Source organism: Panicum virgatum, chromosome 7K (genome assembly GCF_016808335.1).
Source record: "Panicum virgatum strain AP13 chromosome 7K, P.virgatum_v5, whole genome shotgun sequence".
NCBI lineage: Eukaryota > Viridiplantae > Streptophyta > Magnoliopsida > Poales > Poaceae > Panicum > Panicum virgatum.
The window spans coordinates 15,851,957-15,876,975 of NC_053142.1; the positions used below are offsets into that span (position 1 = coordinate 15,851,957).

The 25,019-nt window shown below is 44.5% G+C and overlaps 2 protein-coding genes across 3 annotated transcripts; one reads left to right on the forward strand and one right to left on the reverse strand.

Annotated features, from left to right (window-relative positions):
* Positions 1 to 2,694: 2,694 nt before the first annotated feature.
* Positions 2,695 to 4,718, reverse strand: LOC120639843 (acyl-acyl carrier protein thioesterase ATL3, chloroplastic-like). Of its 2 annotated transcripts, none has more exons than XM_039915780.1 (5): positions 4,460 to 4,718; positions 3,953 to 4,053; positions 3,738 to 3,847; positions 3,547 to 3,642; positions 2,695 to 3,093 (listed from the first exon to the last, which is right to left on the reverse strand). In XM_039915780.1, exons 1-5 carry the CDS (start codon positions 4,672 to 4,674, stop codon positions 3,088 to 3,090), a joined length of 528 nt encoding a protein of 175 aa, XP_039771714.1. In that variant the 5' UTR covers positions 4,675 to 4,718; the 3' UTR covers positions 2,695 to 3,087. The 2 variants fall into 2 exon arrangements, with proteins under 2 accessions (XP_039771714.1, XP_039771713.1); XM_039915779.1 differs by having other exon boundaries at positions 2,695 to 3,097; positions 4,460 to 4,717.
* Positions 4,719 to 16,671: 11,953 nt separating this feature from the next.
* On the forward strand, positions 16,672 to 17,094 carry LOC120639951. The gene has a single exon (XM_039915865.1). The coding sequence runs from the start codon at positions 16,672 to 16,674 to the stop codon at positions 17,092 to 17,094; it is 423 nt and encodes a 140-aa protein (XP_039771799.1).
* Positions 17,095 to 25,019: the final 7,925 nt, after the last annotated feature.

Below are 25,019 nucleotides of genomic sequence, written 5' to 3' on the forward strand. Positions count from 1 at the left end.
AAAACCATGGCAAATCAGCATATGCAAAAAGTTTCTCCTCCAAATAATTAAGGTAACACCAAACAACAAAGTCAATGTGGCCCAAAGTATTTAATGAAGACAACAATTTCAGCTCATCAACATCACTAGCAATGTGAAGAAAATGTCTATTTTCAGCACAAGTATTTGATTCCAATACACATATAGCATGATCTTTCATTAATGGTTGCAGGAGTATAATTTAAGTATTATAATGCATGTCATCATTCTCACAAGGAAAATCAAGAAAATCATCTTGTGACAAAGGTAAATCAAGAGAAGTTTCCACTAATAGTTGCTCTAGAATAGCACAATTGGGGGAAAATTTCAGCACGTCAACAAAATGCTCACCTTCAGTGAGTGTAGTAGAACAAAATTCAATACCTTTGGTCGCGTGCTCAGCTATGACATGTGTGACAGCAATGGATGGCTCTTGTATTAAATTTGGTGCAGCAACCATGTCGTCTCCTGTTATGCCATTTGTGTCTTTCTCATATACTTGGTTGGTATGAAAAATGTTAGACATAGAAGGGCGTACAACAAGGGAGGTATCCTCCAAAGAATGCACCTTATCTTCACAACTAGATACATGAATAAAAGTTTCTCGCATAAGGGTTTTCATGTCGTTTTCCATGTTCTAGGTTTATCAGATTGACACAACTTATCCCACCAAACTGATGCACTATCTGTTAAAATACTAGTGGCATTCTGAATTTTTCTCCATTCACAAATACGACATTGTGAAAAAATATTATCAATTGCAAGTTCCGACTCAATGTATTTTTCCGCACATATACCATCATAAGTAGGTGGGGGTGATCATTTAGAATGACCTGTTGGAGGAACTGGAGCTGTAGTGGTGTTGCTGTCATGCAACTTTGTAGTCTCATAGCGATGAGTGCTATAACCTGCCATTATTAGTAGCAAACAAAAAAAACACAAATGTATATTTTCCTATAATCTACTAGGATGTGGTCAAGGGGCAAAGTCACACACTCTCAAGCATCTTACCACGCGCTCTTACAAGTGTTCTTACCAAAGCAACATAGGTGGTACAATCGGTGGCCGGTTCATGATACCTGTTGTAGCTTCAGTGTAACAATTGCAAGGTGAACCTGTACTGATCAGAACTATGTGGAGCTTGGATAGGCACAATATGGTAGCAAGGATGAGCAACATTTCAATTCAGAAATTGCAAGACTAAAAAGTAATCCCAAGCTAGTCTACGTCACCGGCCTATACTCATATGAGACGTAGTTTAAGCAAGCAAAGGATACAACTCAGTAGAGGGACTAAAAAAGATGTAAGCACTTCGGAATTTTTTTTCTTCCCTTCCCTTTTTTTGCTTTTGGGGTGCGGCTTTTTCTTTCATTTTCTTTTTGCACCTCTTTGCCTTTTTCTTACTGATTTTTTTAATAGAAGAAAGTGCCACAAGAATTGTACATGTACAGCCAACATAGACTCTTAAACTTTTCTCCACGTGCGTAGGTGGAAAATTTTGCTGCTGTTTTTGTTTTTTTTTTGGCACAACTTGGTACTAACTAGAAACAGCCCTTGGAACCTTTTTGTTCACATATTTGCATGAACGCACACAATAGAACCAAAGTGTGAGACACCACAACACAGAGATGACTTGACTCAAGCTGGACTCAACAAACCTAGACACGGCAAACACAACGACAGCGGAGGGACTAAAATTCAGTGAAGAATCTGAAAATAAAAAATTGCAATGGCACAAAGGGTGATAGGACAGCGATAAACAAGACTGTTTATGTATGGCTTTTCGTGGACTTTAGGTAAGTGAAACACAAAATGAATTTAAAGAGGGGAAAACAATGTAATTCCTCACGGCAAACCCAGAATCTGATACCAATTGATAGCGCCAAGCGTGGCGATCTTCCGAGAGGTATGGTAATTTCGATTTGTGGAACACTCGACTCAGGATCAAGGCTTGTAACCAGCAAGGATTCGAAACCCACCACCGTTACACTGTTGCTCCAAACGTGATCAACCGAGCACAACCCAATTGAATTTTCTGCAAGCGAATCGATGAACACAAGCAAGAACGATAAGAACGCAATCTGAAATTGCAGATGTAAATAAGGCAAAATAGGATAATAAAAGGTTCATGCTCTAAACACGAAAGGACTAATCGCCACGGTCGAGTAGAACAAGAACAGGGCCCCGGATCACTTGAAAAGGACTAATCGACACAGATACAATGAACAATTCAGTTTCTCGATGAAAACTAAACTCAAACAAAACCCCAAACCCTAATGATTCAGTGGCTCCTGATTATATGCGGTTTAGGGTGTGCATAACACACTGGACACGTCCCTAATGGACCCAAAAGATGGTGTCGCAGCACCTTGACAAATTCTGGACGTCCACATGTTTTGACGATTCCTGTCAACTCTGATGGAATTTGGGCCTGAAACTAGTTCCATTGCAAGCTCTACGAAATTATCCTTCCATGCATATAAACAACGTCCAAATTGGACTCTGTATGCGGCCTGGGCATCATTTTTAGTGCGTGCTGCTACTGAACTCCAAGATGGACTCGAAAACTACAATATATGGTATGATGACCCAGCTGAATCAGTGGCTATACGAGTGACTCAAACATATCTGCAATCGTCATGAGTAATCATCATGTAGCAGACATATTAAATCAAATTGAAACAAGGAATAGGGACGAGGCACAGTCGCTTCTCTTATCTTTACCGTTATCTTTCTGTGTTCACAGTGGCCTATAATTTTGCCTATTTTTTCAGACTTGTAGGAGGACTCATAAATCATATTCAGAGTCACGTAGATACATCTACGACAGTGTGATCCGAATTAAAACTACAGACAATTTCTTTAGGTTCAGCCAAGTGCCCGTGACGGCTTATGTAGGAATAGATCTTTATTATATTATTACACGAGGTCCCACGAGTAGACAACTATAAAGCTAATTGAGCTTGTCATCGTCCGATGCGAAGAACTGCAGCAGCTTGGTTGACAACTCCGGGAACACACGAGTTGGACGGTAGTCTTTGTTGAGGCAAACGAAGCTGCCCACCGCTTTTAAAACTACCTGCATGACATGCATACGATGAATCAATGATCGAGGCGTGCATGGGGCGACTGATCCATATTACTCTCTTAAGCCATAAATAAATGGCGTTTTGGTCTTATCCGTAGTCAATCATACCATTCGTTCTAAGATTTTAAAGCAAATTATTTTTATATGCTGAGTTTAGATATTTAAAAATAATATGAGTATATATATCTATGTTGTTTTATAAAATTATACATTTTGACCATTTATAATATTTTTTTGTAAAAAGTATTAGTCAAGATTATCACACCTACAAAAATGGCACTAGTACCGGGCGGCAGGCGCCATTAGTACCGGCTTCCGCAGCCGGTACCAACTGGTCGTAGATGAATGCCTCTTTTTCTATTAGTGTATGTTTTGACGATGGTGCATCGAAATCTACAATGTCACTTATTTATGACTCGAGGGAGCTTAAATATACTTACATTACGATTTGGCAGCGTTTCTATAAAATACTCTGCAAATATCCGTACGCCCTTGATTTCGACTGGCCTCATCATTACCACAAACTTGTCTTTATCCTAAAAATTATGCACTTCAAATGTGTTAATCCGTTATGATCAAAATGGTAAAATATAATTGAACAGGCTAATCTCTCATCTACGAATAAACATACCTTCAGAGGTGCAAAATACTTGAGGTTTAACTCTGACGTTGCCAAAGCACAGCCCCTGGATGCTAGCGAATCTGTGCTGAAACCAAGGCCCGCAAGCAGCATTTCTCGGCCTGTTTTATGAAGATCAATCACGGTATATGAAGGAAGGAAAATGACAGAACTTGGGCTAGCACGGTATATACACTACCCTATGTTTGAGACTTATAAGTGCCAACCTTTATCGATGTAACTAGCATAGATGGCATTATTGACAACTCCATATTTGTCAAGATCACTATCACGTACAGTCATCTCCACTTCGAAATATTTGTCCAACCTATATTGCAATAAAAACCAAATACAAATAAGCAGAATTAGTGGTTTGGCTCGGAAGAAAACATGTAAGTGAAAATGGTATGTTACTATTGAAATGTATGCAATAGCTGGTTGACCTCAAAATCCAAAATCGATCAGGAAAGATGTACAATACACTTATACACCAATACCCACCTCACATGGAGGCTACCTCCTACTTTAGATATGAAATAGGAGTGGCCAATAACTCTTTTAATAAATTGTAGAATTCGAATTTGGGAACTTCAGCTTGGATTGCATATTAAAAGAATAAGCTAACGGAGGAAAAAGGCCTTGTTTGCGTTCATATCTAGCGGATATCCGAGCACTATCCCCACTCCATTCGAGGGGTGGGTCAAATCCTACCAATGCAAGAGAAGTGGGAGAACCTTAATTTTCTCTCTGTATCTAGGATGGCATGAAGCGGACGACAGAGTTTGGGGGCAGCACGCAGGACCCTCCGTCCACCAAGATGTGCCATCTGGCCAGGAAAGGCGACCTGGCAGTGGCCGGAGCGAGGTAATGCTCGCGCTGTTATAACGCTCACCAAGTGAGGAATTGCCTGTTTGGCGTTTGCAGGTAGCTGATTACATGTCTGAGGCATATTGAACTACTGCTATATTGTGCAGGACCAGCAGCTCGCTATTGCCTTTCTGCTGTGCTCACCTGTCCTAATATAGGCACAAGAGCGCGATCAGGCTCGTACAGCGCGGTGGTTAGCTGTGGCATCATGATTAGCAATGCTGACGCATGCATGAGCACCAGTCATTCGGTGGAAACAATATGTATGTCCAAACAAGTAAACAAAGCACTACATAACATAATGAAATGTGTGTGTAAGAGAAAAATATATACTGTACCATTTACTGTACTATAAACAAAGCTTCTTCATGGAAGAGATGTTCACGTGGTTTTGAGAGAATATCTAAACTACAGTTTTTGGCCAGACTGCAGTTTACATAACAATAAAATCTGTATAACCAAACGATCAAAAGTGTTTAAGACCAAAGTATCCAATTGTCGATTCATGTACTCATGCACGCCCAATTTTGTGGAATGCTACAGTATATATATAGAGAGAGAGTGACAACACAGCAATCAAATAAGGGCTTATATCTGGTCCAAATGTGCTAAAAGTTGGAAATTTGAAAATTCTTTGAAAAAAAGTACTTTAAATTTTGTTTTTTTAAAAAAAACTTGGCACATCCATAGTCGATCCGTAGATATACTTTTTCAAATTCACAAAATTTAAGATTCAAATATTTCTAGATTAATTTATACAAAAATAACAAAATTTGGGTTCTTCTGCACGTACTAGATGAAAAATTGTGTCTTCTAGTACAAAAGAGACCAATATTTAACATTTCTGTATGAAATAACCTATAAAGATTTTGGATCTTAACTTTTGCAATTTGTCGTAACATGAACTATAGATGTGCCAAGTTTCAACATTTTTAAACTTTAAAGTATGTTTTTGAATATCAAAACTATCTCAAATGAAAAAGTTGTCAGCTATGAAGTTGTAGATCCTATCCAACAGTGTTATCCTAAACGCTAAACGGTAAACGGTCAATCACCTGCCGTTTAGCCTATTATTCGGGCAAAACGGGTGTTTAAACTGGCAAAATGGCCGTTTAAACGGTCAAAACAACCGATTAAACGGAAACGGTGTACCACTGTGTAGCATTTAAACGGTGTGTAAACGGGCTAAACAACTGTTTAGGCAAATAGTGCTATCCAATACTACAACTTTGATGTTGACATTGTTTCCATCTGACGTTATTTGATTGCAGAAGTTATATTAAATATTTGGGCATCTAAACTGTCATAAATGAGAAAGTGCTATAACCGGTTCCGACATCCACTACACCCCGACCTACCTTTGAACCGGCAGAGAAATCTTTTAACAAGTGGTTTTTGACGACCAGCGGTGAAAATGGCATTGCAAAAATATTTTCTGTAATAATGAATAGAATACTCAGCATAATAATGTATTCAAAACACTGCATGAGGCAAACAATAATCCCCACCCCCCCCCCCAGATTTTTCATTGAAGTTTTCATATTACTGTCTCATGCATATCAAAAGGAAGAAATGGCCAAATCCTTGAAGTGAAAGTCCCTAGAACATATATAACTTCATGGAAAGCCCTTTCCCAAGGAAATTATCCTGGACTTGCACATGGATGAAGAAAAAATCATCCTCCCCTTCTTTTTCTTGTTTATATTAAATGATCGCCCTTTGGGTGTTTTTTTTTTCTCACAATGTTTTGGTAAAAAAAACTATATTTTGAAAAGGCATACGATTAGGTTTGTTGGGAGGTCGAAGATGTTAGTGTCAAGAGGTTGCGGTTATAAATAGAGAGGATGGATTGAAAAAGTGGTTGTGCGTTATGATGAGATATATTAGTTAGCAGGTAGTCTAATGGTTTAATACGATGATATGTGCGTTATGATATGATGAGATATATTAGTTAGTTAGTAGGTGCCTAGGGCTTCAAGGGGCACCAGGCACGGTCACACGGGTGGAGAGGAAGCTTGGCCAGGCTTCGCTCGGGACCTCGACTTGCATGCTCACGTGTGCTATCTGGACTCAGGTCGGATGGTGCTGGGCACTGGTTGGGCCTAGAGACAGGTGGACCGGGTCGTGCAGGAGCGTGGCCCACGGGGACTCGCGAAGCCCACCTGATTGGAGTGCTGTGCGGGGAGTCCGAGCTCTCCCCGTGCACGGTTGGGCCCTGAACAAAAAAAAGGGAAAGAAGAAGATGACATGTGGGGCCATTGCATCGGACAGGTTAGGAGAGGAGGGATAAGTTGGCCACTATGCTGAGGAAGAAAGAGGCAAACAAGAGGTGCAGAGAGAGAGGTGTAAAGAGTGAAGCAAAAAGATTGGCAGGGTAAGGGAGATTGGGTTGAATCTAGGATTCGGAAAACGATAAAATCAAGTTACAGCTCCTGTTTTGAACGTGATTCGATTGTGAAGCGAGATTAAAGAAGAACTTGACAGGGCATAATAAGTTGAATCCAGTCCGGGAATTAAAAGAGAATAGGATTTGAGTAGCTCAGAATATATTTTTAGACTTAAAATAAATCTAGATAAATCTTTTAATCCAAAAAAAATACCCGGAAAGTTTGAAAGTAATTCCAAGGAAAATCTTGGAGATAGTTTGGGACACGAGGAGTCCAAATAAAATACTAGCTTCCATTAAATGGATTTAACTCCAGGGAAAAGTGAGAATAAATGCCAAAAAATTCTGGAAAGTTCTCAAAATATTAAGAAGATGATAATTTTATTCGAAAAGATATTCACAACCCAAAATTGAAATTTTGGGGTGTGACAAGTACTCTAAAAAGGCCTCAGCTACCATGAACATCCACATTTCTATTGTCACCATGGTTCTTTCAGCCACCGTAATTGTCATCGTAATATGCTCAGTGCTCACGACCTCCAGCCTCGCGCAACCCTTCCTTACCAGCCCACCTATGCACCACATGTGATTGGGTGTGAGATGCATTCCTTTTGAAGTAACCTGTGGATGACCATTTAGTACCGGGCCAAGACATCGGCAGGTACTAAATGTCGCATTTTAGTACCGGGCCACGCTACGGCGCGGTACTAAGTAGCAAAAATTATATTACCTAATATTTTCTTTAAAAAGAATCAAATTTCAACGGGCCGGGCCATCTGCCCCCACAGGCTGGACCGTCCGCCAGTCAAGATGTTCGGACATCCGAAACATCTGCATGAATGTCCCAATGGCAGACAGGACATACATGGAGATGTTTCGGATGTCCGAACATCTTGACCGGCGGACGGTCTGGCCTGTGGGGGCGGACAGTCCGTCGGCTAACATTCAAACGGGCAGCTCTTTTCGGACGTCCGAACTTACATGCAGATGTTTCGGATGTCCGAACGTCTTGACCGGTGGACGGTCCGCCCATTGGGAGCGGACGGTTTGCCACCTATGGGGGGTTCGGCCGGCCTGCTTCTGGGCCGAAATTTGGTCGGTGATTCCCTGCCATGGTTAGTTCTCAAAATATATGGTGCAAGCTATTAGTTGATTAAAATTAAAATTTAAATATTTAAAACAAGTATCTCTCTATTTATTTCCCGATATGTCGACATAGTTTCCATCTAAGGTTATTTGATTGCATAAATTATATTAAATATTTGGGCATCTAAACTCTCACAAATGAAAAGGTTGTCAACAATAAAGCTTTAGATCTGATCGATCTCTACAATTTTGATAAAATGTTTGTCCTCTTCCGATTTCATATGTAAAAGATAATTTTTTCCATGTGGTTTCAATGAAAATGAATTATCACTTCCAGCTAAGGTTACATACCGATGGTGAAACCATCGGTTTGAAACACGAGTCGGCGGTGATAATCATTTTCACCACTGGTTTCAACATCCACTACACTCCCACCTACTTTTGAACCGGCAGAGAAATCTTTTAACAAGTGTTTTTTGACGAACCGGCAGTGAAAATGGCATTGCAAAAATATTTTCTGTAATAATGAATAGAATACTCAGCATAATAATGTATTCAAAACGCTGCATGAGGCAAGCAATAATCCCCCCCCCCCCCATTTGTCATTGTAGTTTTCATCATGCATATCAAAAGGAAGAAATGGCCAAATCCTTGAAGTGAAAGTCCCTAGAACATATATAACTTCATGGAAGACCCTTTCCGAAGGAAATTATCCTGCACTTACACATGGATGAAGAAAAAAAATCATCCTGTCCTTCTTTTTCTTGTTTATATTAAATGATCACCCTTTGGGTGTTTTTCTTTTCTCACAACATTTTGCTAAAAAAAACTATATTATGAAAAGGCATATGATTAGGTTTGTTGGGAGGTCGAAGATGTTAGTGTCAAGAGGTTCCGGTTATAAATAGAGAGGATGGATTGATAAAGTGGTTGTGCGTTATGATGAGATATTGTAGTTAGTAGGTAGTCTAATGGTTTAATACAATGATATGGCGAGAGAAAATGTTTGCTATCGTTCATGTACAGTTCTGCTGAGCCAAGGTTGCGGGTTGCCTTGTGTCTTTAAATATCTGAAACGATTGCTTGCTTTTCTCAGTGCCATGCATCTTCACTTCCACAGAAATAGAGTTCAGCATATATTGTATATATTCGACACGCGGTGACCCATTATATCACTCAAAGTCCTCTACAAAGGCCTCAACCACCATGAACATCCACGTTTCTATTGTCACCATGGTTCTTTCAGCCACCGTAATCGTCATCGTTACCAATACCGAGCATGCCACCCTGCCTATCACACTTGGCAGCCTCCAACCCATCCAACTCTTGCTGCTGGCATGTCTCCTTGCTGGTGTGGTCCTTCTTGCTGGTGTGGCTGGTGTATACATGAAGAACCACCCCCCCTAGCATATACCTCGTTGACTATGCCTGCTATTATGCCGGCCCAACCTGTCGTTTCCCCATTTCCAGTTTCATAGTGCATTGCAAGCTTATGCCATCATTCTATGATGATCGTCACTACTACAATAAAGGTTTGTAGGGGCGGGTAAAAACATATTTTTAGGGGCGGGTAGAAAATCTGTGGCTAGTTCTCGCTGCTAAAAATACCCCTTTTTCAGGGACGGAAAACGAACCCGCCCCTAAATATCCATTTCCAGGGGCGGGCCACCCCCTCAACCGCCCCTGGAAATGCATTTGTAGGGGCGGTCCACAAGCCCACCCGCCCCTACAAATGATTTTCCCGCCAATAATTTTTCAAATTTGAAAGTTTCAATTATGTTTTCCGCTATTTTTTGCAATTTGCCGCCAACTCAATTCATTCAATGTAGTAGGCGATCCAAACATAGAATATATTCAGTAAATAAAAATTCTTACACATACAAAATTAAATTATATGAAAACTAAACATCATTACAGTACAAATTGTTAAAGTGTATATTGAATACATGGTTTTCTCCTAATCCTCCCTAGGACCGCTACTTGTGGCGGCACGGTGCTGTTGGTTCTCCCATTCACGAAGCCCAATGTATTTATCTTCGGTTGCCAAATCTTGTACTTCATGGAAAAATTTGCCCCTCGCATTGACCACTTCGTGCATAATGAAACGGCACTATCGGTACCTCTGGACTAGGGTACCCCTTCTTGCTGTGTCAAGACTCGCGTAGTTATCCGTAACTACGCCCTAAGGGGCTGAGCAGCCGGGCCCCTAGGGTCCGGCTCCATCTCACCAGACCAACGGTCCCGGACCCGCTTTCCGCTCGGGGACGGGTCCGGTGTCACCACGTGTCCTAGAGGTGTTGTTGTGTCTAGGCGAGAGCCTCGTAGTTATCCTTGACTACGTGCTGACAGCCTGAGCAGCCAGGCCCTCGCGGTCCGAGGCCCTTCTCACCCGGTTAGCGGCCCCGGACCTGTCCCTTGCTAGGGAAGGATCCTGTGACGCCACGTGTTTCGGAGAAGGGAACGCTAAGCCAAAATAGCCGGGGGCCCCGGACCCCCCCCCCCACGGGGTCCCAGACCCCCATATACTATCCGGACCCCTCAGCGGGGAGGGAACAGACACCCCGCCTGGGGGGTCCGGAGCCGCCACGTATTCGCAGGCGCAAGCACGCGCGCGCACCTGCGAGGCTTCGTCGGGAAGACTCGCCCACCTACCGCATTCAATGCGGGAGGCGCTAAGTGCACTCTGCCACAGCAGAGCCCGAGGTGACTTTTGCAAGGCTGTACTATTGATCGCGCGTTACCGAGGCGCACAGTGCAGCCGTTGGCGCCACCCACGCCACGCGCGTCGGTCTGCAACACCAGTTAGACATGACAGCTCGGTGACGGAGTATCATAACGCCTATGCGGTAGACCCAACAGTCTACGCCGCAACCTACAGCGCCTCAACAGGCACCTCGCCGATGGGACAGGGGAAGACCCCCCTCGGTCAGAGAGTCTATAGGGCGATGAAGCGTATCTGGCAAGAGATTCACAAAGCACTATTAATGTCTTTTTCATGGTATACTATACATCCTCGTTGGGACCACCTGTCGGGGTCCAACACCTGTGTACGCGCGCCTCCTTTGCGCTATAAAAGGGAAACGCCCGTTAGAGAAGAACTCAAGTCCAAGAAAAGACATGAAGGCAGAGGATAGACTCATCCACAGACACGAGAGCAATACAACTCTCAGTGGACATAGGGTATTACGCTCCGGCGGCCCGAACCACTATAGATCCTCGAGTGTTCTTGAGTGCTTGCATCAAGAGTAGATCTGTGGTATCGCTTGCACGTCCCCGAGTAACCACCCTCAGGGATTAGGTGGGTGCACTACGCCACCCGGCTGTGGCCCTCTTCCTAGAGCCACAACATCTGGCGCCCACCGTGGGTTCGATCCCCACGGACGGCGCCAGATGTTGTGGCTCTAGGAAGAGGGCCACAGCCGGGTGGCATAGTGCACCCGCCTAATCCCTGAGGGTGGTTACTCGGGGATGTGCAAGCAATACCACAGATCTACTCATCAAGCAAGCACTCAAGAACACTCGATGATTTAGAGTGGATCGGGCCGCCGGAGCGTAATACCCTACGTCCACTGAGAGTTGTATTGCTCTCATGTCAGAGTAGAGTCTAGCCTCTGCAGCCGCGCATTGAGGTCATGATGAAACGCCGAACTACTGACTCAGTCCACTGTAGCAGAGTGCACTATTGCTCCAGTCAGTAGCTGGTCATCATGACTCGTCGCCCATGCACACGGCGCTGAGTCTTTAATGATTGTCTTGGTAACTGACGAGCCGCCTCGGTAACTGGCGATCCACAGTGTGGACTGACAAAAGCTACCCCGTGCCCAGAGGTAGCAGAGCCCGCCACAACCACTCGGACTTAATGCGGGTGGGTGAGGGAGCTTCCAGTGGAAGGCTTGCACCCGCGCCCGTGTCTGCGTGACACGTGGTGGCTCCGGACCCCTCCCGAGCAGCTAGCTGAGCCGAGAGCTCACGGGGGTCCGGATAGGCACGTGGAGGTCCCGGACCCATCTGCAGGAGTCCGGATGGCACGTGGAGGTCCCAGACCCACCTGCGGGGGTCCGGGTCCGCCGTCACAGGTGCTGAGCATTTCCACCTCTGGGACACGTGGTGACACCGGACCCGCCCCCGAGCGGGAAGTGGGTCCGGGACCGTTGGTCCGGTGAGATGGAGTCGGACCACAGGGGTCCGGCTGCTCAGCTCCTTAGGGCGTAGTTACGGATAACTACGCGAGTCTTGGCACAGTAGGAGTGGGTACCCCGGCTGCAGGGTACCGACAGGCACAAATCGTTGACTACATTTAGAAGTTGTTTCTCGTGGAGCTGGCTACCGTGTTCGTCAGGATGAATCTGCAATTATGGAAATTATGGTAAAATTATGCAAGTGCTAGTGATAGTAAAAAAAATTGTGTAGACATATGCACATAACCCTAATAAAGAGTAGCCCCTTACACATTCTGGATCTGTAGTATATCTGCCTTGCTGCCTCATATTCTCTCACATGTAGTACCCACAGTACACCGAACCTGCGGGTTGCTTGTGGCACGGGAATCTTGTGCGCAGAGTCATTTCACTAGGTTTGTCGGCGGGATGAGCTCCTCCTTTATGAATGTAGAACTTGTAAGCCCTGTTTTAAAATGAATGAAAAAATAAATGAAAGTTAATTTATATATGTATATTTCTCTAGAGAAATAAACATGATGTGCATGGGAAAGATAAAAACAAATTCACTCACAATTGTATAATTTTTAAGAATTCTTTGTAACGCTTGGTGACCAATCCAAGGAGTCGAAAACTAGAATTTTTCCGAGCTTTGGTTGTATAAGGAAAGCAATCTAGTGATTTCTGAGGAAAAAAATATTATGTACATTTTGTAGGCATGGATCGAAGCAATGCTTTATTATGAAATGGTCTATATTAGACTTACTGGATGTGGTATGGAGCATATATGACATCCATGTCTTCCCATCGCGTCATCATAAGCGATATGTAGGCCGCAACATTTGTGATGGTCTCGTCATGAAATTTTTTTTTCGTTCCTTTTGTTTTTCCTTCTTGGTTGGAAATGGCTTTAGGTAGTCATCAGTGTCCGGCATCCATTTTGGCGAGGCGTGCGAATCCTCGCAAATCGCAGCAGGGTCAAGGTATCGGACCTTTTTCTTTATAATAATGGCATCATATGTTTGCATCCTATAGATAATAATGTATGACAATTACATATTTATGCACATAACATAGTTCTTTATGCGGTAATACAAAATGAATTTGTATCATGAGCACTTACATGCACCAGAGTCGAACCATTTCAATACCAAGTTGTTGGAGATGGAACATGTGCTGTATGTCTGCAAAATCGAACATGATATCAAAGATTCCGGGCCCCTTAGGTCCGAAAACATCCGGATGGTGCGGAGCATATATGGTTTTAAGGCCAAGTATACATGCCCTCTTGTACCAATGATGAAGCCTCCGCATATAAGGAGGATAATCCCTTAGTGCCCAGTCCGGTAGCAAGTCCTTTACATACACAAACTTTAAAGAAGCATCCTCCAAGTCTTGAATTTCATCAACCCCAATTGACAATTTGAATTCTGTGTCAGTGCGGGGCGTAGAAAAGCCGGACCGTCTGCTGCCTCTAGAACTTGCTAGATTATCATTGGACTTAGCCTTCTTAGACTTTGCATCAGACTTTATATTTGCGGTGTGCCATCTATTAACGATTTCTGACCCTTCTTTGTCCTTTTGGTATGGCCGCAGCATTTGAGGCAGCAATAATCGAGCAATCGAAGTCGGGTTCGGTGATCGAGTCCGTGGTGCATGTAGTGATGGTTCTCGTGTTGGTGACACTCTGGCCTATGGTGATGGCTCTCGTGGTTGTGGTGATACGGGGGCCTGTGGGGATGGCTCTCATGATTGTGGTGATACGGAGGCTTGTGGGGATGGCTGTTGCAGTGGTGGTGATACGGGGCCTTGTGGGGATGGTTGTTGTGGTGGTGGTGATACGTCAGCCTAAGGGGATGGCTCTCATTGTGGTGGTGATACGGGGCCTTGTGGGGATGGTTGTTTTGGTGGTGGTGATACGTCGGCCTGAGGGGATGAGTGTTGGGAAATTGGAGCCGCTGGTGATGGGTGAGCCTGAGGTGTTGGCTCTCGTGAAAATGGAGCAGCTGGTGATGCCTCTTGTGGTTCTGTTGATGGCAGGGCCTGAGTAGCCAAAGGTACCTGATCAACTAGTAAGATATCTCGTTTATGCCATAGGATGGTGGTACCAACATATTCTCCAAGGCAACTCTTTCCATCTGCAGTGGGGAAATTTATCTCGTTATCCTCATAGCTTGATTTTAAGAGTTGCTCTACTTGTACGCATGGATATCCGATGGGGATCGGTTTTCCCTCAAATAAACCCCTAGCCGGATGCACTTGGGCCTTGGCTACTTCCTTTTGCCTCTCCAGCCCCGCCGACCAGATATAGCAACAAGCAGGGAGTAATAGTCATTATGGTATCCACCGGGTACTGCTGAGCTGTGGTCAAAGCGACACTACTCTGTGCACATGCCGAACTTTCTTGGACAAGTACTGGTGGGGGCATGACCACCATCTGTTGCTGCCCCACCTCTTGGGAGACAGGAATCATAAGTCGGCCCTACTACTGCTGCTCCGCGAGAGCTGCAAAAAATAAATCCTTGAACCTTGCTTCCATTGCACGCTCTACTGTTGCCATGATTTCTTCTTTATAGCGGTCATGGCTCCTGTACCTAGCCCCTTCTCGAACCCATCTCTGATACTCAGCTTAGAGAACATACCTCTAACACGGCCTCCATGCTCTTTAGACCCAATGGCTGTACTGAGCACATCCACCCCCCTATTGGGTTTGAACTCTCCTTTTTTTTGTAGTTCGGCAAGTTTTAACATTCTTTCTGCCACTGCTTCCGTCTCGAGTTGATCAAATTTTGGTTTGCCTTCAACTATCTTTGGCTTTCTTGCTTCAAGCCACTGCCATCCACGGTCGTCCAATCCGTCATAAGCGTCGGGTTGGCCAGCAGCTATTGCCGCCTCTCTTTGACGCCTCCACTGGTTGATCTTCCTTTGGTACCCATCTGGCCCAAGGCGGACTTTATGTATGTTGCTCTTTGCCAATTTAGTCTGCTTCTGGCTTAGGGCTACAGCTTCTTCTGTGGTCTTCTGCCAAACAAACTCTTCCCATTGTGCTGGTGTGATGTCCCCGTAATCTGCGAATGGCGTTCGACCCTTCTGGACAAACTGTGTATTCAGTTCGCTCTTCCACTGGCGGAATGTTTCACCAGCATCTTCAGAGCATAACGCCTAACTTGTTCTCTAGTTCCTCTGGCCATAATAAAAGTTCTGCTCAACAATTGCCACATCGCTTCTTTTCTCCCCTTAGGAACAAGGGGCCAACATGGGATTGTTGGATCCAAAACCATCTTTGTCCTTATTATAGCACCGATAGCATTCCGAAACTTCGCAACAATCTGCGGAGGTTCTATGGGTTCTCCTGCCGCGCTAATTACATTAACAGTAAATTGCCCTTCGGGGTACTAGTTTGTGCCTCGCCGACCCCGTTTCCTTTTGTTTTTTACGTCAGAGGCTATACTTGCAGGTTCGGGGCCCGAGCATTCATTGTCTTCCTCTTTGGGGCTAGGGGCTTGGTGTCGGCGCTTACCCCTTCCTGTCCGCGCCTGTAAGGTTCACGATTCATCAAGTCCTAATGCGTAGTCTATGAAAATGTATGGAATTGATTCATTGTAATTTGTCGTGTTTTCATTACCTGTTGTTCCGGTTCATAATCCGGATCAAGTGCCTCCATTGAACGACGTTCTTTTTGTGGAAACGGGTGTGGATCGAGCGGATCCTGCCAATAGCCATCCACCCAAGCCCCTTGTCCATCCCTAGGGCCACCCTCGTCCCCACTTTCAGACTCGTCCGTCGCGGATTGGACATCGACGTCGGCTTGTGTCACCAACTCCATTTGGGATGCAATTTCTCGAAGCTCGTTTTGCATCTCTGCGTCATCCCTTCGAGGGGAGGATGACGACACGGGATCCATCTATGACTTCTACATGGATCACGACGAACATTTCACATTTAATATATAATTACTTGAATAGAAATGCTACAAATGCAGACTTCATAAGTACAATATGATTCAATATTACTACAAAAAAATATATAAAGTACAATATGATTCAAATTACAATTAAACCATAAATGAGAAATGCTACAGAATATATATAAAGTATATGCCATTCAAATTACAATACTTGAAAAAAAAAGAAATAAATAATATTAGAGTGTACATTACACTATCATGAGCATATGGCTTTCAAATTAAAACTATCTTGAATAGAAATAATACAAATGCACATTATACAAATATCATGAGCATATGGCTTTCAAATTACAATTATCTTGAATAGAAATAATACAAATGCACATTATACAAATATCATGCATAGAAATAATTATAATTATTTCTGGAAAACCCTAAACCCTAAACAGGGGCTGCCAGCTGGGCCCCACTGGTCAGTGAGAGGCCCAGCGCAGCCCCAGCTCCCGCACACCATGGGCACAGCCATGGCCATGGCCAGGCACGATGGCGGCGGAGTTCAGCAGGTGCAGGGCAGGGAGGCATGGCGGCGGTGGGGCGGCGACAGCACCGCGCGGGCCCGCGCAGGGGTGCGCGGGCCCGCCCAGGGGCGGCCCGTGGCGGGGGCGCGTGGCGGCGAGCAGCTGTGGCTGCGCCCCGGTGGCGGTGGAGCAAGAAGCCAGGGGGGAAATGGGTTGGGGAGGAAGAGGAGGTTACGGGAAAGCTCATTGCGGGCTCGATTTGACGGAGAGCGGCCGGAGAACGGAGATTGACGAACGGGCGGCGCTCCGACGGAGGAGCAAAGGTGGCTTCGGCGGTGCAAGCCCCGATTCGGCCGGGGTAGGGCTCGGCCGAGTTCGGGGAGGGATGAAGGACCTCGAGCGCGAGGAAGAAGAGTGGGCCCATGGTCGAGGAGGGGGCCGCCTGTGACACCCTAGGTGTCTGCACTGTAGTTGTGTATCTATTTTATGCATCATGTGCTTGATTGCTTGAAAAAGGATCTTTTGTAAATATAAAAGGTTATATGTATAATTATGATTTTATGCAAGGTCCTTTTTATAGTTTTATTTGAATAGGATGGGTAATTATAGCTTTTGTGGAGGGTGTTTTTGCAAAATTTAGTGCAATCATTGCATGGCAGGAAAACTTTCATTTCAGCCTAAGTATAAAGTGAAATTACCTTGAAAAAGACAAAAATCCTTGGAATTCAAAATCCCTCCTATGTTTTCAAAAATAGCTCTTGAATCTTTGATCAAATAAATTTTTGCACATCATCAAAGTTGTAGATCTTGAAAAGTTGAACAACTTTCATGTTGGGCACTTTTTCATTTGAGCCCTAGATTAAAAGTTATCGCTGGTTTACAGTTGGCTCCTTGGAATTTTCGGAAATTGCAAATCGATCCCTTTCTCCTTACTCCAGCCTGCCTGCTTGCTCTGTTTTTCAGCGCCGCCGCTGTGCAGTGCCGCTGCCCGCCGTGGAGGGCCAGCCTGGCCACCTCCTGCTTCGCGCTGGCACCCACGCGTCGCTCCCGACCTCCTCCACCCCCATTGCCTCGCGCTGGCGCTCCCCTCGCATTGCCACACAGCAGTAGAGCACCGCGCGGCCGCCACCTCACCGCCGTGGTGGCGAGCTCGCTGCAGAGCCCGCCGCTCTCTCCTCGCGAGCGCACGAGCATTACAAGTACCCCAGCATTCCATTATGCCTGCTCTTTCGCTTGCTCCCCACTCCGACGCCCCAGAACACCGCCGCCGCTCCGCAGAACACTGGCGAGCCCAGGCCCGCCGTTGACCTGCCTCACCGCAGCTCCTCCGCCCGTGCTGACCCCCTAGCGAGCTCCGCCGTGACCTTGCGCAGCTCGCAGCCCCCTTCTCCTCGCCCAATCCCCACTGGAACCACCCCGCCGCCATAGCCGAGCTCCGCCAGCTGCCGCTAGCCGTCGACGCCCTTGCTCCGGTCCTCCTCTCGAGCTCTGCCTGCCGCCGCTAGCCGTTGCCACCCAGAGCTTCGCCTCGACCTTCTCTCCATTTTTCCCAACCTACCCCTCGCCGCCGGTGAGCCTAGACGCCGGATTTGGCGGTCAAACCCTCGCTCCCCTGCTCTGACCTCGGCAAGGACCTCTCGGTTAGAATTTCTAGAAACCCAGGGGGTTATTTGAATAGCTTGTGACTCATATGAATAGTAGCAGCAAGGGCTTATTTGTTACTTCTAGCTGGAAACTTGGAAATTCAATAGAAATTCGTAGAAAATTCGTAAATTAGCAAATCCAGTTGTTCTAGAATCCTTGTGTAAATATCTATGCAGTAGAATCAAAATATGATGGATGTTTGTTGAAAGTTTTTGCTGTACAAATTGATTTGTGTCACTAGGTATATAAAGACTAGTTGTTTATTCTTTTTCTTAATTATTGTTTGAAGCCTTGTTATGCTCTGAAATTTTTATGGTGGTTTGCTCATATTACACTAGTGTTTCTATAAAAATTTCGTGGTCAGTTATCTTATGTAGCTATTTATTTGATTTAATCCTTGTTTAGTATAATTTAATTATGATAAATAGTTTATGTTGATGTTAAATCATGAAAATATTTATGAGTGTTCTTTTTGAATTGTTTAACTTGTCCATGAAGTTTAAACCCCAGTTCATGAATACAAAAAAAGTTAAAAATTAATCTTTTTAGAGTGATGTCTGTTTTGTTTATTTTCTCAGAATTAATTCTATGTAGATAAAATCATGAAAAATTCACAGTAGCTAATTCATCCCTGTATCGACCTGATGTTAAATTTTAGCTTCTAATTTGCTCTGGTTTAACCTGTATAATTCAATCTTGTTCTAGGTGTTGTCTGAATGAATGAATTGTTCTAAATAAATGACTACAAGTTTTGGCATGAAATTTACAGGAACCTTACTCTCTCTATAGTCTGTTTAGTGTAATTTTTTCTAAATTTATTACTATTTGTTCTCTGAGTTGTTGATTTGTTAACAAACCATGATTTAATTGCTATAGGAAACTACTCCCACTTGTTTAGGAAGTTAGTATAGTTTTCTTGTGCTGTTGATCATGATGCCTTGTGTAGTTAGAAGTGTTGGTTAACTACTCTATAAACGATTGCCCATGTGTGAATTAATTTTGTTTGCTTAGCTTCACCACATCGTGAGTGTGTTCGATATCATGACCTTGTGTGAGACCCCGTCTGTGTTGATGAACTTGCTAAGGTCGCGGTGTGTGGTAGCGGTGGTTAAGTTTTTGAACGTACTAGCCACATGCCGTAAATATGGTACGCGGTAAGCCTAGTAGCCGATTGGACCGGGGAGTGGATATACCTTTCACTCTCTCTTAGGGATAGTTTTTATTTTTATGTTGCGCAACATTGCGACTTCGAGGGACAAGGTTGGACCTTGGAGCCCTGTAGTCGGGGAGAGTGACCCTATCCACAAGCTGGAAAGAAAGGTCAACGGTTGTTTGGGAACGACCCGACGGTGTTCCAAACATGTGTATTAGGTCTACCTGGCCAGGTTAACAAATTCGATTCGAATCGTCTGCTTCTCACAGTTTGGGACTGCTTGATCCCTTTGCCACACAGAGTAATAAGAGCAATAGTATTATGACCAATCTTGATGTTTGCTTAAAGATCTACCTTGGTTGATTTGTAGATGCTTACATAGAATGGTTAATCAACTAGAATCCTGGAAGCTAAAATTTGAAAGTAAGGACCCACTCTTTATTGCTTTTCAGCAAAAGGAAAACCAGAGCCTCACAGAACCTTGCATAGTCTAGCTAAAGTGGGCTACGTATACCCGTTGGCGGTTAAGTCTTGCTGAGTATTAGAATACTCAGCCTTGCTGTTGAAACCCTTTTTCAGGTATGAGTTTTGAGGACCAGGTCGCTAGTTTGTCTTGGCCCTGCTCCTTGCCTCCTGGCTGGTCCGTAGAGTGGGATACGTCTTTGGCTGGCAATGACCCTGACGAGTGATACCATGCTTGGGCTAGCCTGGTATACTTTTGCGACGTGTTGTAGCCGTCGTGTGTTATCTTCCGCTGTCTAAACTCTGAAGCTTTACCCTTATGTTTTGTATAACTGGTTTACTAAGTTTGGTTTTGTAATAATGGTTTGAACTGGTTTGTAATCACTACTGAACTTGCCTGTGTTGTAAAATTTGTGGTTGTAATATCTCTGGACTCGCCTTCGTGCGGGGTATGCTTGTTTGATCCGAGAACCGGTGGTTGTATCGGGACGTTACCCGACAGACCAAGAATTGTTTCGTTTGAAGTGCGTTGAGCCGATGTTGCCTTTATAGTGATGGCCTGCGCACTTGAGCCGGGATAATTCAGGTGGTTCTGCCACAGCTGGTATCAGAGCTACAAGTGTACACCAGAGGTGTTGGAACCCTAAAAATCGCTTTCCGTATAAAATTTGACCAACAAGGTATTTTGGAAAACTACGTTGGATTCATTATGGGTTGTGCATAGAACGTAAAGTCCTAGGGAATTTATGGGAATTACTAGGTGGCTATTTATGTATGGTTTATGTTATCTTACTTCCAGCACTTTACATTTTGTCAAACCATACTCACAAGCAACCCTTAATTTTTGTAACGACGCACCTACGTTAAGGTAAGAGGGTAAGGATCCTCAGTCAGCTGAGGGAGTCTGACCTTCCCGTCGGTGATGCGAGCAGAATGCTGCCCTCAAGCAATGGCTTACTTGAGGTGCTCCCAATATACCAACTATTAGTTGACTATACTGGAAGTAAAGTGTACTCAGTCAGCTGAGGGAGTCTGACCTTCCCGTCGGCGATGCGAACCAAACGCTGCGCTCAAGCAGTGACCTACTTGAGCTGCTGCCAATATACCGACCTCGGTCGACTATATTGGGAATAAAGGAACTTGTGGATACGCCTCCGAGTAGCGTATGTTAACGTTGGCCATACGGTGGAAATTGTATGGCTGCCGCTTCTATAGTGAGCGGTAATGTATGGGGACGCTTTCATGAGTGCTGGCATGAAAGGTTCAATGGATATATATATGTTCTGTCAATCTTCTGCAGGTACACTAACCGCGATTCGATAAGTTAAGAACGGTTAGAATTTACCGACTAGCTATATAGGGAGAGCCGTACCTATGTTATGCCACCGTGCTAACCACCTAAGTCCAACCATAGTTGGCAATTGTTTATCTTGTGAGGAACGAACAGGACGTGCATGCATATTTGGTTGATGTTTGAATTGGTTCCTAGTATTTGAAGTTGTTACATGAGCTTTTTAAGGAATTTCTAGTATGAATCCTCATTGATAAGTGTTAGTGTGCTTAAACCATAAGTGAGTTAAATTTTGATTTTAGGAGGAAGCTTGTTAAAATGCTTAGACTTTTCTTGGATGAAAAAGATGGTTTTGAGTTGTGCCTTCATCCTAAGCCCCATCTTGTTGTTATAAGGATCTTTTCATTCCTTAGAATCTCAAATGATGAACCAGTACCAATTGTGGTTTATTATTTTCTGAGATTGGAACCATATCATCTTTTGAATTAGAATCACATTTGCTTTGCCACAGTCTTCTTAAAGCTTTATTTGAGAAGTCTTGAGATAATCACATAACTCACATTTGAATCTTTTTGATTCAGATGGCGGCTTGTCACCATATCTTTTGGGATGAGGAGGGAAATGCTCATTCCGACCGTCTGTACTGGGAGGGTTTTCCGAGGATTCTGTGGGATACACTTCGTACCTTCCACTACCCAGATCCACCCCAGTACACGGGACACCAGTTTTCGGTGGATGGAATTCAGAAGAACAGAGTTACAATGACCATTCCTTAGCACCCCACCTTGGAGTGGACACCTATTGAGATTGAGGTGATTGGGTACCGTCTTGTGGATGCTTTTGAGACAGCAGCTCTCAATGCTATCACCATTTTTTGTGAGAACCATCCCGAGGAGGTAGCTGCGTATCCTATTGGTTTGTTTCCAGCAGTCAATGCTGGCAATGCAGAGTGGCTTTTTAGGATCACACACTTCGGGCACTTAGTTGGAGATGTAGCGGATGAGACTATTCAGGCTGTGACCAGATATATGAATGCTCTGTCCCACTACCAGATACTCCAGCAGCGACACATGGACCAGGTGATAGACTTGGCCCAGAGTTTTCAGCGAGGTCTTCGTTTGATAGATACCCAGATTCAGGGACTTCAGGATGCCGTTGCAGGAAGAGATCATGCCATTGCACAGTTTGAGCACCAGGCTTTGGAGCATGGTGCTGAGATAGTGCAGCGTGATACAATGATTGGTTTTCTTCAGGGACAGGTGCATGAGCTTCAAGCAGATCTAGATGATGCTATGGCTCATATTGGTATGCTCCAGGAGAAGCCAGTTGTTCCAGCCGCGCCTGCAGCAGCATAAGAGGACCCAGAGGAGGTTGAGGGAGTTTCTGATTTAGATTCAGAGCACGCACTTGCTGAGCCTAACCCTCAGCCGGACGACTCTTCTTCTGGCAGTGCTTCCTCTGTGGGCAACCTCGACGACTTCTAGGCACCTTAGGCTTGTCCTAGATAGCTTGTGTTTTTCCTGTTGTAGCATATGTACATAGGGAAGACAATGTTGTAAAATAGCCCTAGCGAGGAGTACCACTTGTTGTAGTATACGTGGTAGGGGTGTGTGATGCTAGATTGTAAGAAAAAGGCTACTTTGGATGTAATATAAGTAGCGACTACCAGTTTGGAAATCATGATCTTCCTACTTGCCAAATCTCTTCATTTGTGCATTTCTACGCCGTTTGATGAATACTAAAGATGTTGCAAATTTTGTGGCATGTGTGCTCATCAAATTTTAGCCTATTGAATCAGTGAGACTATATTTGTAGTCCAATCACTACTATGATCTCTGTTGATTAGCAGCGTAGCACAGAACGATGAAGAGTGAATTGCTAGATTATCTTCTTTACCCTTTTGCTCTCAGTGTTGAGTATCAATACGATGGAGCATGAAGCCATCTAACAACTGACCAATTCTGAGTTATGTCGGTTGAACAAATATGTGTTATGCATATTGTGTTACACCGCATCTAGCTAAATTCTGCTGATTTTGTTTTGATATCCAATGTATGATCATTGCACATACCATTGATTTTGGGAGCAAGAAATATGTATCTAATGGATGTCTTCCATAATTACAGATGGTTGGTCATACTCGTGGAATGCCTGATGGCTTCGGTCGTGAAGCTGGCAGTGGATCTCAGCAGCCACCGCCACCCCCGTCGAATCTGGCCAAGTTAATGGCCATGCAAACAGAATTGCTTCGCCAGCTGGTCCAAGGGCAATAAAATCAGCCACGCCAACAGCATGGAGGATGGGAGGCACAACCAGCGGGTTACCCAGAATTCTTTGGTACCCAACCTCCGCTTTTCAGCAAGGCTGATGACCCACTGGACGCCGATGCTTGGCCCCGTACTATCAATTCCAAGTTTTCTCTGCTAGAGGTACCTTGTGCTGATGCAAACAAGGCCCACTTTGCCGCCCAATAGCTTTGTGGTCCTGCACGTATATGGTGGGATCATTATTGTGCGATGCAGCCTGCTGAACATGTCATCTCTTGGGAGGAATTCCGAAATGTCTTCAGATCACATCATATTCCTGAGGGACTGATTGAAAGAAAGTTGAATGGGTTCTTGGCTCTGAATCAGGGAACCCGCACTGTTCTACAATATGCATAGGTCTTCAATCACATGTGACAGTATGCGGGCCATCATGCAGATACTGATGCCAAGAAACATGACCGTTTTCGTCATGGCCTTAATACCAAGCTCAAGGAACGTCTGAACTTGGTTCAGCCCAATACTTATAATGAGCTGGTTAATATGACCATTACTCAAGAGGACTGTATCACTGCACATCATGCTGAGAAGAAGCGAAAGGCACCAATGGGACCCTCGAGTGCTCAGCCACCGATATATCGTCTGGTGCAGAACACTCCACCCAGACCTCCACAGAGAAATGCCCCAATGGGCAGGCTTGTTTTTAGGCCGCCTCAGCAGCAAGGAGGATTCAGACCACCAGTGCCTCAGCAGCAGCAACAGCAGCAGTTTGGCCCAAGGCCGAATGGCCCACAGTTCAATCGTGGGAATGGCAACAATCGGTGCTATAACTGCGGCAGTGCTTCCCACTTTGCTAAGAATTGTCCGCAGCCCAGAAAGAATGATCCAGGGCAGAACTCCAACCAAAACAACAACAAGGAAAAGGGCAAAAGGCAAATGGTGCAAGTTCGGCAAGGGCGAGTTAACTTTACTACTCTTGCAGAGCTTCCCGAAGGAGCACCAGTCATGACGGGTACTTTCTCTATTCACAATAAACCCGCAGTCATATTATTTGATTCTGGTGCAACTCATAGTTTTATAAGTGCCAAATTTGGAGCAAGAATAGGACTGGACTTTTGTCATACTAAGGGATCTTTTATGATAGCAACCCCTGGTGGTAAGATAGCTTCCAATCAAATCACTAGACATGTGCCAATTAAGCTGGGTAGTAATTTGATCAAGATAGATTTGATCTTGTTGAATTTAGAAGGCATGGATGTTATTTTGGGCATGGATTGGATGACTAAACATAAAGTACTGTTAGATATCTCTTCCCGAGCTATCGAGATAGATCACCATATCAAGGAGCCACCATACTCTATCTACCACAACAAGAGTGCTTCAACTCCTGTGCCTATGCTACAAAAGAAATTAAGATTGAAGATATTCCTGTTGTGAGTGAGTATGTGGACGTATTTCCAGATGATTTACCTAGAATGCCCCCTGATAGAGATATCGAGTTTGTTACTGAACTTCAACCCGGTACTGCCCCTATTTCTAAGAGGTCGTACCGAATGCCT